The sequence below is a fragment of the Emydura macquarii genome, unplaced genomic scaffold (genome assembly GCF_026122565.2).
Source record: "Emydura macquarii macquarii isolate MOO-44397 ecotype Brisbane River unplaced genomic scaffold, CSIRO-AGI_Emac_v2 contig_1644, whole genome shotgun sequence".
Classification (NCBI taxonomy): domain Eukaryota; kingdom Metazoa; phylum Chordata; order Testudines; family Chelidae; genus Emydura; species Emydura macquarii.
In genome coordinates this window covers 6933130-6945076 of record NW_027131781.1, presented here as the reverse complement: position 1 = coordinate 6945076, position 11947 = coordinate 6933130, and the positions used below count along the sequence as shown (strand labels likewise).

At 49.4% G+C, this 11947-nt stretch overlaps 1 protein-coding gene and 1 long non-coding RNA gene across 4 annotated transcripts in view; one reads left to right on the top strand and one right to left on the bottom strand.

Moving 5' to 3' along the window:
* Positions 1-692: 692 nt before the first annotated feature.
* Positions 693-11947, top strand: part of PLEKHO2 (pleckstrin homology domain containing O2) — a 36983-nt gene continuing 25728 nt past the window's right edge. For 2 of the 3 annotated variants that reach the window (XM_067555583.1, XM_067555581.1), the window contains exon 1: positions 8306-8675. In XM_067555583.1, coding sequence (XP_067411684.1) covers positions 8508-8675 — 168 coding nt within the window. In that variant the 5' untranslated portion in view covers positions 8306-8507. Of the gene's footprint in view, positions 1039-8305; positions 8676-11947 lie in introns of those variants that run through there. The other variant, XM_067555582.1, reaches the window with a different exon arrangement.
* Positions 5311-10062, bottom strand: LOC137158051 (uncharacterized). Its single transcript, XR_010921277.1, has 3 exons — positions 9981-10062; positions 9764-9873; positions 5311-5998 (listed from the first exon to the last, which is right to left on the bottom strand). It is a non-coding gene; the product is annotated as an uncharacterized lncRNA (long non-coding RNA).

The following is an 11947-nucleotide window of genomic DNA, read 5'->3' as shown; positions in this document are numbered from 1 at the left end:
CCTAGCAGCATCAACCAGGATTGGGGCTACACTTTGGTACACAGCATTCGGCTAGCAAGTTCTGCAGGGGTTCTCCCACTAAAGCTGTTTCCTCTGGGCTCAGGAGTGACCACGCCTGGTTACACCCCATTTCACAAGGATGGCGTGGATCCTTTCCCTCCGCTCCTCTCCCGCCAAGCACCAGGAGGCCCACCAGGGCGGGGCTGGAGATGAGACAGCGAGGATGATCATGACTCGGGGTAGCTCCTAGGAGAGGCAGGGTCAGGGACCAGCACCAGTGCTTAGTTTGTGCCAGGGCTTGCCCAGAGGCACACCGAGGCGTGGCAGTTCATAGCCCTGGCCCTCTGCTCAGCTTGCTGCATCAGTTATGAATGTAAAAAAACCTGCTGGAGCCCGGGGAACCTCTTTCATTACAAATCAAGCAGAGCCAGGCCAGGGGTTGGAGCACTTGGGGGGGGTCTTAAGAGCTCAGGGTTGGAAGGGGCGGCCCCCGGGGGGGGGGCATCCAGTCCAAGCCGCTCGAGCCTGGGCGAGAGGACCAGCGGGGCCAAGCCCTGCTGCTCCCAGGGGGCGACCTCCCGCGGCCCGGCCGGGGGGTGCCGCTCTCCCCGCTGGGCGCGCAAGGGCAGGAGCCGGCGGCGGGCGGGAGGCAGCGAGGGCTGGAGGAGGAGGAGGAGGAGGAGGCTGGCGGAGCCTGGGGCCGGGCGCACGGGGGAGGGGGCGGCTCCCCGGCCCCAGCACCCCGCCTCCTCTCCTGCGCTCCAGTCCCGCGGCTGCCGGAGCCAGCGGCGCCGGAGGGAGCCCCCCGGAAACCTCGAGCGGCCGCTGCCCAGGTGTGGCGCTCCCCGAGCGGCAGGAGGCGCCGGCGGGGCCAGGCTGGCTGCACGCCCCGCTCGCCGGGGGCAGGGCGGATCCGGGCCGCCCCCTGCCCCGCGTGCCCCGGCTGGGCCCGGCCCGGCCCGTCTGAGCGGGGTCTGCAGCCCCTAGCGCGCGGCGGCGGCGGCGAGCCGGGGAAGCTCGCGGGCCATGGAGGAGGAGGTGAGTCACTCGGGGGCCGGGGACCTGCCTCTCTGGACAGCCCCCCCCCGGCCCCACGCACTGTCCGGGGGGGAGAAGGAGCCCCGAAGAGTTGCAGCCCGCGGGGGGGGGAGCAAAGAAGCAGAGCAAAGAAGATGCTGCTCCGGACCGTGAGTTCCCAGCCCCCGTCGGTCCGAGCCGGGGGGGGCTGCCCGCTGCAGCGAGCCTCCCGGGCCGGGCGAACTGTTGAGCCGTGCGTGGCGGTGCTTGCCGCGCTCCCAGTGTCTCCTGCAAGTTTCGCAGGGGAAGCGGAACCCCGCGCTTCGCCCTCCGTGCACACACACCCGGCCAGCGCGGGGGGGACGGAGAGCCGCCGCCGGCCCGGCCCAGCCTGGCTGGGCTCGGACTGGGAGAGCCCAGGGAGCTCGGACTAGCGCCTGGCCGGGCCTGAAGACTTTTTTCCCCCCTTCTCTCTCTTCTTCCTCCTCCTTTCGGTCTGCCGTGGGCTTTGGCCTGGGAAGTGGAGGGTGAGAAGAGCGGTGGTGATGGGCGATGGGCTGGGAATCAGGGCGGGAGAGTTGCTCACGCTGCTTTGACGGTGACCTAAGCCAGAGGCTGGTCCAAACAGCCTCTTTTAGTGCGCTGGGTCTCCGGGCTGGCACTGGGAGATGCTGTCAGCGCAGGCTTTCATCTCCGGCCAGCTGAGGTGAGCTGAAGTACCCCCAGATTTGCCATACACAGTAGCAAAGCTCCTTGCCCAATGCACATGGAAGGGTGGGTTTGAAACCTAAACAGGGGAGGGGGCCAGGCCTCCGGACCACCCAGCGGCTGGGCACCAGTTATTACATGGAACAGACTCTGGGAATGGCCCGCTACCCTGAATGAGCAACACCCCTAACGCACGGTGCAGCGCTGCTGCATCACTAGCGGAGCAGGTGCAAGGTGCTCACTCCGCGGGGCTGAGGACGCCGTAAATGGCTATATGGATAAACAGTATAGAAAGGTCGCCGGTGTTTAAATGATAGTCTTGCTGACTTTTGGCTTCCCATGCACAAGTTACAGAATAGCAGTAATTCACGGGGTACAGTTTTCCCTCTGGATTTGAAATAAGTACGCCAGAATGGTCATACTGAGTCAGACCCAGGGTCCGTCTAGTCCCATATGCTGTCTTCTGACAGTGGCCAATGCCAGATGCATCAGAGGGAATGACCAGAACAGGGCAGTTTATCGAGTGGATGGACCTATCCTCTAGGAACTTAGATAAGTCTTTTCTGAACCCACTCATACTTCACAACATCCCCTGGCGATGAGTTCCATAGGGTGGCTGGGTGTTGTGTGAAGAAGTGCTTCCTTTTCTTTGTTTTAAACCTACTGCCCATTCATTTGTTTTAAATCTGCTGCCTCCTGGTTCTCGTGTTTTGTGAAGGGGTAAATAACACATCCTTATTCACTTTCTCCACACCATGCATGATTTTATAGATCTCTATTGGATCCCCTCTTAGTCATCTCTTTTCTAAGATGAACAGGTCCAGTTTTTTAATCTCTCCTCATAGGGAAGCTGTTTCATACTCCTAATGCTTTTTGTTGCCCTTCTCTGTACTTTTTCTGATTCTAATATATCTTTTTTGAGATGGTGTGACCAGAACTGCGCGCAGTATTCAAGGTGTGGATATACCATGGATTTATTCAGCGGCATTGATATTTTTTGTCTTACTATGTATCCCTTTCCTTATGGTTCCTAACATTCAGTTAGCTTTTTTGACTGCCGCAGCACATTGAACAGATGTTTTCAGAGAACCATCCATGATGACCGCAAGATCTTTTCCTTGAGTAGTAATAGCTAAATTAGACTCCATCATTTTGCACGTATAGTCGGGATTATGGTTTCCAATGTGCGTTCTACTGCACTTACTAACACTGAATTTCATCGGCCATTTTCCTACCAGTCACCCAGTTTAATGAGATCCCTTTGTAACTCTTCCCAGTCAGCTGTGTGTGGCCTTACCTACTTGAGTTATTTAATTCGGTTTGGTGAAACTGGTCTATCCTTATCTTTGTCATTTCTGAGTATGGATACATTGAAACCCAGCCTTTCAAACTGAAATCCTTATTTATGCCATCTTGCCAGTTCTCTCTGTTTAAGGATTTTGTACTCGTGCCCATCACCGTAATACCTGAGCCTTTGCCAGGTTAATAGATCACCAATGATCAAGTGCTTTGTGGACTTCATGGGGGCGTCAGCTCTTCTCCCATTTCAGGCTATGGAAGGTTCTGCTTGGGAAGGTGTTGAATTTGGGGAAAAGAGTGTGGCTGTTGTTTCTCTTTCCATGCACTGGTGGTGTTCATGGCTCAATAATGCATCTCTACCAGGATTTATTCTAACACTAGGACCTTGCCAGCAGCTCAAACAAATGCCTTGCTTTTTCTCAGATCAGCTGGCCACAGTATTATTTCCTCCTCCTTTCCTCAAATGAGAGTCTACTGCCCATATATGGGCAAAGCTCCCATTGCTAACTGGAATGGGAGCTGAGCCTGCTTGACGACTTCAGAATTGGGCCACAGTAGATTTGATGTTAAGCGTCGAGTTGTGCCTTTTCCCTCCTTCATTTCAGGCTCCAAAATTGTGTGGCAAGGCCCAAGGTTTCTGAAAACTGGCAGCAAGACAGTTGGGAGACTGAAATGCAGCCCAAGTTGGTAGCAATTGAAAGTTGTTATTATCCACTGACCTACATGAAATTAATCCACATCACAAAAGCCACCTTCCAGCTGGCAATCTTCTTAGCTGTTTTGGTAAGGGGGCCGAGGCCTGAATAGGCGTGGATACTGAACCAGTCCTAGCGGTGGTCACGCCAGTTCAGGAGTGAGGCATATTGGCAGGGTGCTAGGAGGACAACTTTCAATCCTGTTGCCAAGGTTGCCCTTTCTGTGTAGTGATTTAAGTTTGCAGTTCCGCTCGCTCTGCACTGCTTACTAATGCTAAATTAGCACTTCACAGGCCACTTTTTCAAAGTCAGCTTCGAATTCTGCACCCAGCGGTAATTGCAAATGCAGCTTCATGAGCATGATCAACTAACTGTAGGTGGCAAGGATTAGCGTTAGTTATCTAGTTACCTGATTTGCTACTACAATTCTGAGAAAACTAAGTTAGAATATTTGGGCCGGCATGCAAGATCAGAGGCCAAGTTGACATTCCCTGAATAAAAATAGCTTTACTAGATGGCAGTAGGGCATTCGTCAAAAGTAGAGAAAAGTATTTCTTGCTATAGGTGTACTTTTGATTAGTCAGTTATTTACAGTCGCTATCTGTCTGCTTTAAATGAGGTTAGTTAAACTGAGCAAGGAACTTCAATACCTTGTGTAATATTTAGTTCACAAACCACCATAGTGATTAAACTTTTTTTTTTTTTTTTGCTCAAAAGAAATGAAACTGATGAGGTTTTGTGAGACTGAAAATACTGGGCAAGGAGGTTGGGGGAAAAAGGTAAAACTGGCTACTTAAGTGTTTAAAAAATAAAAAGCCTCCAAAGTTTGACATCCCTGCTAAGATTTGTAATCATAAGTGTGACCAAGTTGCACACATGAAACACCAGTGTTTCACCAGTAAAGTGTCCATAATATAAATTGCAGTTCGTGAAATACTGAGAATATGTCCAGTTCTTGGTGTTGATTCTGTTGACTTAAATTAGGGACAGGATAGCCAGATTCTTCTGCTACACCATCAAATCTTGACAGATGTCAATGGGGTTATTCCTGATTTACACCAGCGTCAGAGGAGTACCTAGCACAGAAATCCCTTGGAAAGGACACAAAGCAGATAGTGCCTTCAACAGACAAACACCAACATAAACCTGAAGTAACAGGAGTGAATCAAGCCCAATGATAAGAAGATTCCTTTGCTTTGGAATTTGTGTAACTGTATTTTGCTGCAATTAGTCTCTTCGCCTTATGTTCTTGTGTGAGCCACAGCCCAGGTCCAGGAGCACAGAGTGGAACTGAAGGCCCAATCCTGCAGTCTTGCCTGTAATGTTACGTCTTCTCTTTACTCCTTTTCACCTCTCCCTTATGAAAAGATAAGACTAGAAAGCCAGATCCCTGGCTTGTATGAACCGGTTTACACCAGCTAAGGATCATGCCCACTGGGTTGGATTCTCCATTCCTTTGGGGTCTGATCCTCCCAGTGTAAATCCAGGGCAGCTCCAGTGAACCCAGCAGAATTATGCCAGTGCAAAACTGCTGTAGGTGGAATTGGAATCAGGCCCCAAGGAACTATAAATGACATCAAAAGGCAGCTCATTCAGGAAACCAGCATGTCTATATTTGTGCACTAGCTGATGTTTGCTGAGGTGGCAGATCACAACAGAATACAACTTCCTGGCAACATAAGCAGTTAGGTAAAAAAAAAAAACAAACAACAATTACAATGCCACTCCATTTTCAGGAAAAGCTTTGCCTCTACTGCTATCCTGTATTGCGGTATTTTCAATCACTACTTAGTGTGATCAAGACAGCACCTACCTAGTGACCCAGCTATCAGGGAAATCTCTCTATAAATACATGCCAAAATACACAATTTCTTAGTATTGGCCTGCTCCAAAGGCCATTAAATTAGGAGCTTTTCCATTGACTTCAGTGAGCATTGGAATAAGGCCCTATACACAGAACAACTCGGTCACTTTCTCTCCGTCTGTCTAGTGTCATGGCTGCCTCCTCTGCAGTCCCAGTTCAAACAAATGGCAGCTGCAATCCAAGGGTGTGTTCATCAGGAGTCCGATGCACGGAAACAAATTTGTTACCAAGGCTCACATCATCTGACAGCGATCCTCGCACTACATTTTTGGAACTCATCCTTCTACGCTAGCTCGTTCTTTAATCAGTTCTGGCCATGAGGGTGTCTAGGTTTGATCTCCATCACCGCACATTGTATTTCCTCAGTTCAGGAAAAACGATGGCCAAGTTACTGTTGCTCTGATGAACTTCTTTCCTACAAGAAGAGTTGCATTTAGTAACTAACCAGGACCATACTGGAATGGGATGGGATTCTGCCTTCAGATAGCATGCTAATTTGACATTGATAAGAAAAGCACAAAGCTTCCATGATTTATCTCATGACAGTACAAGCCTCCTGTCCCAATAGAATATGGAGAAAACTAAACCTGTATTTAAGGCGTCATTCTCCTGAAACACACTGGCAAATACTGGGTCGGCCTCCTGTTACAGTCATGGGTTTGTTGAAGCGCTGTTTACAGGGGAATTGGCTCAGTTGAAGATACAGTAAGGGATTCCCTCTGCCTGTTCCTGCAGAAGAGGCTCATTAAAGGGTCAGCATTCCCAACAGCAGCATAGATGAAGCAGTGAGGAGCATGGGGGAAGGATGGATTCTGATTCTGTGGAAGCCTCATCTTCCATTGCTGTAAATATTCAAGAGCATGTCCTGAAGCTTGAAAGGCATTTGTGCCTTACGTATTTTGGATTTAAATGGGCTTTGCTGACCACACCCTCCCCCTTCTGGGTTTCTTTGCCATCTGAAAAGATGATTGGCATTGGATACATTTCAGTTTATTTTTTAAATCATGAGAGTAATTTGTCCCCCATTGTAGGTGGATCTGGAAAATGACTGGCCCCAAGAATGCAAAACTTGCATTCCTTGCGGCTCCCTGGACTTGTGATTCTCCTCCACGGGCTGCTTGCCTGCAGTCACAGCACCTGCCCTGAGCCCATTGCTGTGGGACCTGTTCTCCTCCCCCTTGCAAATCCTGAGATTTCTGGAGACAATCATGAGAAATTCCACCTCCCACAAGCCTGAGATTAAGGAGGACTAGTTCTGGGTGGGGGGTACGTTTCTGTAACTTGTGTATGAACTCTTAGAACAAGAGACTGGGTTCTAAAACCACAGTCCTGATTCTGATCGCACTTGCAGGATGAGAATCAGGAGTAACTTCCCTGGGGTCAAAGGAAGGTAGCACTAGCATGTGGGAGATCAGAATCAGGCCCTGTAGCTCTGGAACACAGCAGCTTTATGTCTGATAAACCCCATGCAGCCAGCAGTTGTATGTGAGCCACCTGCACATGCATACAGTAGTCTCTGCTTGTCTAAGTAGTGCATCATGATGGTGGAAACTAAGACCAGCCTGGAGAATCAGTGAAAAAGTTATATTAATGTAGCAGCAGGGACTCGAAAATGTAAACTGATTTGCCCACCGGTGTTTCGTTAAATGCCAAGGCACTGAAATGGAGCAGGGCTGCACAGCCAACGTTTGGACACTGATTCTGCTTCTTTGCGTGTACTTACAGCCCCCTCCTTCCCAAGTTTTCAATGCCGGGTGTCAAATGCCAGGGAGGTTTCCCCAGTGCCAACTTCCCCAAGGCAGCATAGGGCCTTTGCAGACTATTCCACTGGGGACTGGCGCAGGGACAATGTACAACCCCAGCTCTATGGAGGGCTTCCACAACACCATGGAGACAGCTGGCCTTTCTCCCTTTCCCTACGGGCCACGGGAGAGGGGTGTGTGGAGGGGGCCCTAAGGGTGACCCAGGCCTTGGAATCCACTCCGGCAGTAAACGGGGGGGATTGGAAAAGGTGGCTATGGTGAAAAGAGGCTGTGGAGAGGAAGGATTGGTAGTTAGATGAAGATGGGGAGAAGGAATCAAAGTCAAGTGGGGGAGGGACAAAAACGTTGCTTTCAATAGTTATAAATGTCCCAAATAAAAGGAACTGTTGCTTTAAACTTCCTTTTTTCCTGCTAGCCCTTTCAACTCAAGTTAAAACCAGCGCATTGCATAAGTTAGTCAATGCAGGGACCACGTCAGTGTGAGGAAGAGCACAGCGCAGAGAGCTAAGCCTTTGGCCCTGGTGTGCTCACATCCCATGGTGCAATTCAGCTTAGCACTGTTAATATGAAAGTCTCAGAGTCCTGTATTCAGCATTACAGAGGGGCACAGAGTTCTACAGGTGACAGCATCAGGTGTATGGAAGACGTGGCCAACCTTCTGGGAGAAAAACTCGACCTGGAGAAAATGCCCAAGAGTGGCTATGGGCCGAACCCCGGGAACTATGGGATTAACTTCAGTGGGAGCAGGAGTAAGCCCAGGAGATTTTCAGGGTTCACTAGAGTGGGTTAGGAACAGAGCTGAATCAAACTCCAGACAACAACAACTTGAGAGGCGGGTGATGTTTTTCCAGAGCTGCGTGAGGAGATCCTGGCTGAGTTTTCCTCTCTTGCAGAGGTTTTCCCTGCAAGGTGGAAGTCTGACCCCCGTCTTTTTCTTCAGAGTTGATAAATGGTGGTAAAAGTCACACATGGGAAAGAGGACCTGCCACACTCAAACCAAGGGATTGTAAGGGCGGATGTAGGCCCCATGTCCTGCCAGTGGCTTCAGTGGGAAGGGTGGAGGCCCAGCACCTCTCCGCAGCGAGCCCTTTGGAATACATAGTGGCTGATGACTAGCTATGGAAAGTGCAATTGACAGTAATCTTCCTCCCTTTGCTTTTCATGGTGTCTTTGCAGGGTGTGAAAGAGGAGGTCCCAGAGAAACCAAAATGTGCGCCAACTGCAGACAAAGCTGGCTGGATTAAGAAAAGCAGTGGAGGACTCTTGGGATTATGGAAAGATCGATACATCCTGTTATGTAAAACGCGGCTACTGGTGTATGACGATGAGGTACGGTTAGCTAAGGCATTCCTGAATAAGGGCCCTATCCTGCATGGTGCAGAACAGGATCTGGCCCATGGGCAACGTGGGAATGTTTGTCCTTCACCCTTTCCTCCAATTCATTTCTGTCAATTCAGCTTCTCAAGAAAAATCCTGGAAGGAAGGTTAAATGCAAGAGAGGAGACAGCTGGAGCATTTTAGAGTATGCTCTAGTCTATATTATAAATATTTTCACCCATAAAAAGAAACTGCCAATGCTATTGGCAAATTTGGAGCAAAAGGTGGTCTGTAAGAAAGGGAGCAGATTATGAAATTGGGAGCAGGAGGAGGATTTTTTGTGGTGGTTAAATTCTAGAACTGAATTGCAACAGGCTGACTTCCCACCTGCTACTCCAGCGAATGACGCAGCCTTGCAGCTGTTTGGCAGCCTTCAAATGTCTGGCCTGCAAGGATTCAAGCCTCTTCAGGGTTTCACTTACCCATTCATGGGTGTGGAGTGTGTGTGAGAGCACTGGCAATCCTCCTTTAATGCAGGCACAATGCAGACTTTACTTGGCTTTTCCCTTCAACTGGTTCAAAAGCAGTACTAAGTTGCACTGGAGCAGGACCTGATCCTTCAGCCTTACTCCTGGGAACCCTTCTATGCACGTCATTGGGATTACTTGCAAATTAGAGGGCCTGGCCCTATTTTAATAGTTTTCAATCAACTGAGAAGTAAGAGCCAAACAAAATCTTCCTTGCATCTCCATTCAATGAGGATTATACATGCCTGAAAATAGAGACCCCGGTGACAGGGCTTCAAAGAGCCTGTATGCATGAGTAAAGATTTCTAGGATCAGGCCCTATATTCCATGATTTCTGTGGAATTTCCTGTGTGAGCAGGATTTTGCAGGCCCAGGCCCAGGCCCAGAAGTGTACAGAAATTGTAATGCAAAGCACCTAAATAAAGTCTGTGCGTTTTGTGTCAAGCTCACCAGAACGGGGAAATATTTCACCAGTTACATTATTGTGATGATTTGAAGGAGAGAGAACCTGAAAAACACTTTTGGTTCTCTCTCTTTTTTTATTTCTCCCTCCTGCCCCCCAAAACGTGCTACCTGATGGAGAAGGTTTGACACGATCAGCCAAGTCAAATGCTACTAGGTCTGCCCCCCGGCAATCGCCAGTTTGTTCTGAGCAGAGCTGGCTAGAAAATGGAAATCACCACCTGCAAAAAATTACACGTTTTTCAGCTTCTCCCTAGTGGGTCTCATGCTTCAACCCCTTGTAGTGGGCCAGGGAGTCCCCAGTAACCCTGTCTCCCCTTAGAGGTACCTTGCTCCAGCTTCCTTCTGCTGGCTGGGGCTAGGGGTTTTCTCCTTCTGCAGAGAAGCACAGTATCCAGGAGGGGGTGTCTCCTCCAGCTGCTACCAGCCTTCTGGCAGCTTTCTCCTTCTGTGCTTCTTCCCCTCCCGCTAGGGAAGGCAGGGTTTAAGTACACCTGGACTAGCCCTTCATTGGGTCCAGCTGTCTCTAATTGCCCTGCAATCATCTCTCCCCTGCTTGCAGGAACCAGGGCTTTAGGCATTCTTGGGCTCATACTCTGGCCCTGGTATGTCTTTTTGCAGCCCTCTGGCCTGACTTCATCACAGGGACACAAAGTCAAAAATGGAAAACTATTCCTGGGAAGGGATGTCCTGAAAACACCCATTTTGAGAGACCCAGAACCGAATTTTGTGGCTTGCTGGAGGCTGTCTCACCGAAAGGCTCTTGGCAATTTCACTTTCTCCCTGCAGGCAGAAAGGGAAGTGACCAGGAGCCTGCCAGGAAGGCAGCTGCGGAGCCATCATTTTGGCTGGGGAACTGCTGGAAAAATCAAAATTGTTCAGCAAAAGTGAACATTTTCCCATGGAAAATTTTGGTTTTGCAAAAAAAAGGGCATTTTCCACCAGAAATCCATCCTGCTGGGAAATTTCCAGCTCGCTCTGAAACCGCCGGCGCCACAAAGTGATTTATAAGCATTTAAAGAAGGAGTCAAAATAAAGTGCTCAGCAGTAGCCAGAAAGTTAGACACAAGTTTATTAGCATGGGCATAGGGGGCAGCTGTGTAGCAAGACGTGGGACCCAATCCTGCACATTGCTGAGCCTCTCCTGGGAGCTGCCAGGTACCCTGGACTCCTGTTGACTCCAGCTGAAGTTTCAAATGCTCAGAACCTCCCAGATTCGGGCTATAAAGACGACGTTGGCTTTTAAAAGGGGATACCTTTGAAAACCAGATATACTGAGGTTTTTATCTTCACAGTAGGAAATGAGGCATTTTAAAGTAAGAGTCATCTTCCCAGACATTCAGGGGAAGAAAAAATCCCACTCGTTTTAAGAGGTATTTTATTTTCTCAAAAGGGAGAATGACATTTATAACAACCAGGCCCAGTATTTTCTGGTGGTGTGTCAGTTGTGGTAACATCCTGTAATAAATTGCATCTGTAAGCTGGTTAGCTGGCTCATGCCACTATTGTAAATACAGGGTCATAATAAGCAATTAAAGTGGCATATATTGAAGTAGTGTATCTGAGGAGTGGGAATTGCTACTAAGTTTGCTGGTAGTGTAATAAGACAGCATATGATTGTGCAGATTTGCTGCCGGGGTACTGAAGGAAATGGCCATTTTTAGTGAGGCACTAACAAAAAGGTCCCCTCCACTGTAATAGCTGAGAACCTCAGACTTAATGTATTTATCTCCACAGCAACCCTGCTTGATAGGGAAGTGGTATTTTCTCCATTTTACAGAGAGGGAACCGAATCACAGAGAAATGAAATTATTTGCTCCGGGTCACACAAGCAATCTGGGGTCTAGGGGAACTGAACCTGTGTCTTCCGCTTTCCAGTGCCCAACCGTAATCACGTGGCCAGCCTACATCCCTATCCAGTAGCTCTTGTTGCAGGTCTAAAGAGGAATACAGCTTCCCTTGCTCTTTTGAGAATCAAGTATTTTTAAATGAAATGTTTTGTGCTTGTGAAAGGTTGGGGTTAGTAGCCGTAGGAAGTGAAGGCCTCTCCTTACACGCAGGCCAGGGATAGTCTGCACAACAGGCTTCCTGCCCAGCGTGTCTCAAGCCTGACCCAAAGGGGTGAGATGGGAGGTCAGCTTCCAACGCCTCCCTGCTGGGACTCCTGGCAAGGGTAGGGCTTTAGGATATGCACGGCTGTCTATGAAGAAGTGGACCAGGCCCCACCAGTTCACTGGACTTGAACTAGTGACCAAGAGGCAAAAGGCACCTCATCCTTTTACCAGCCTCCCGACC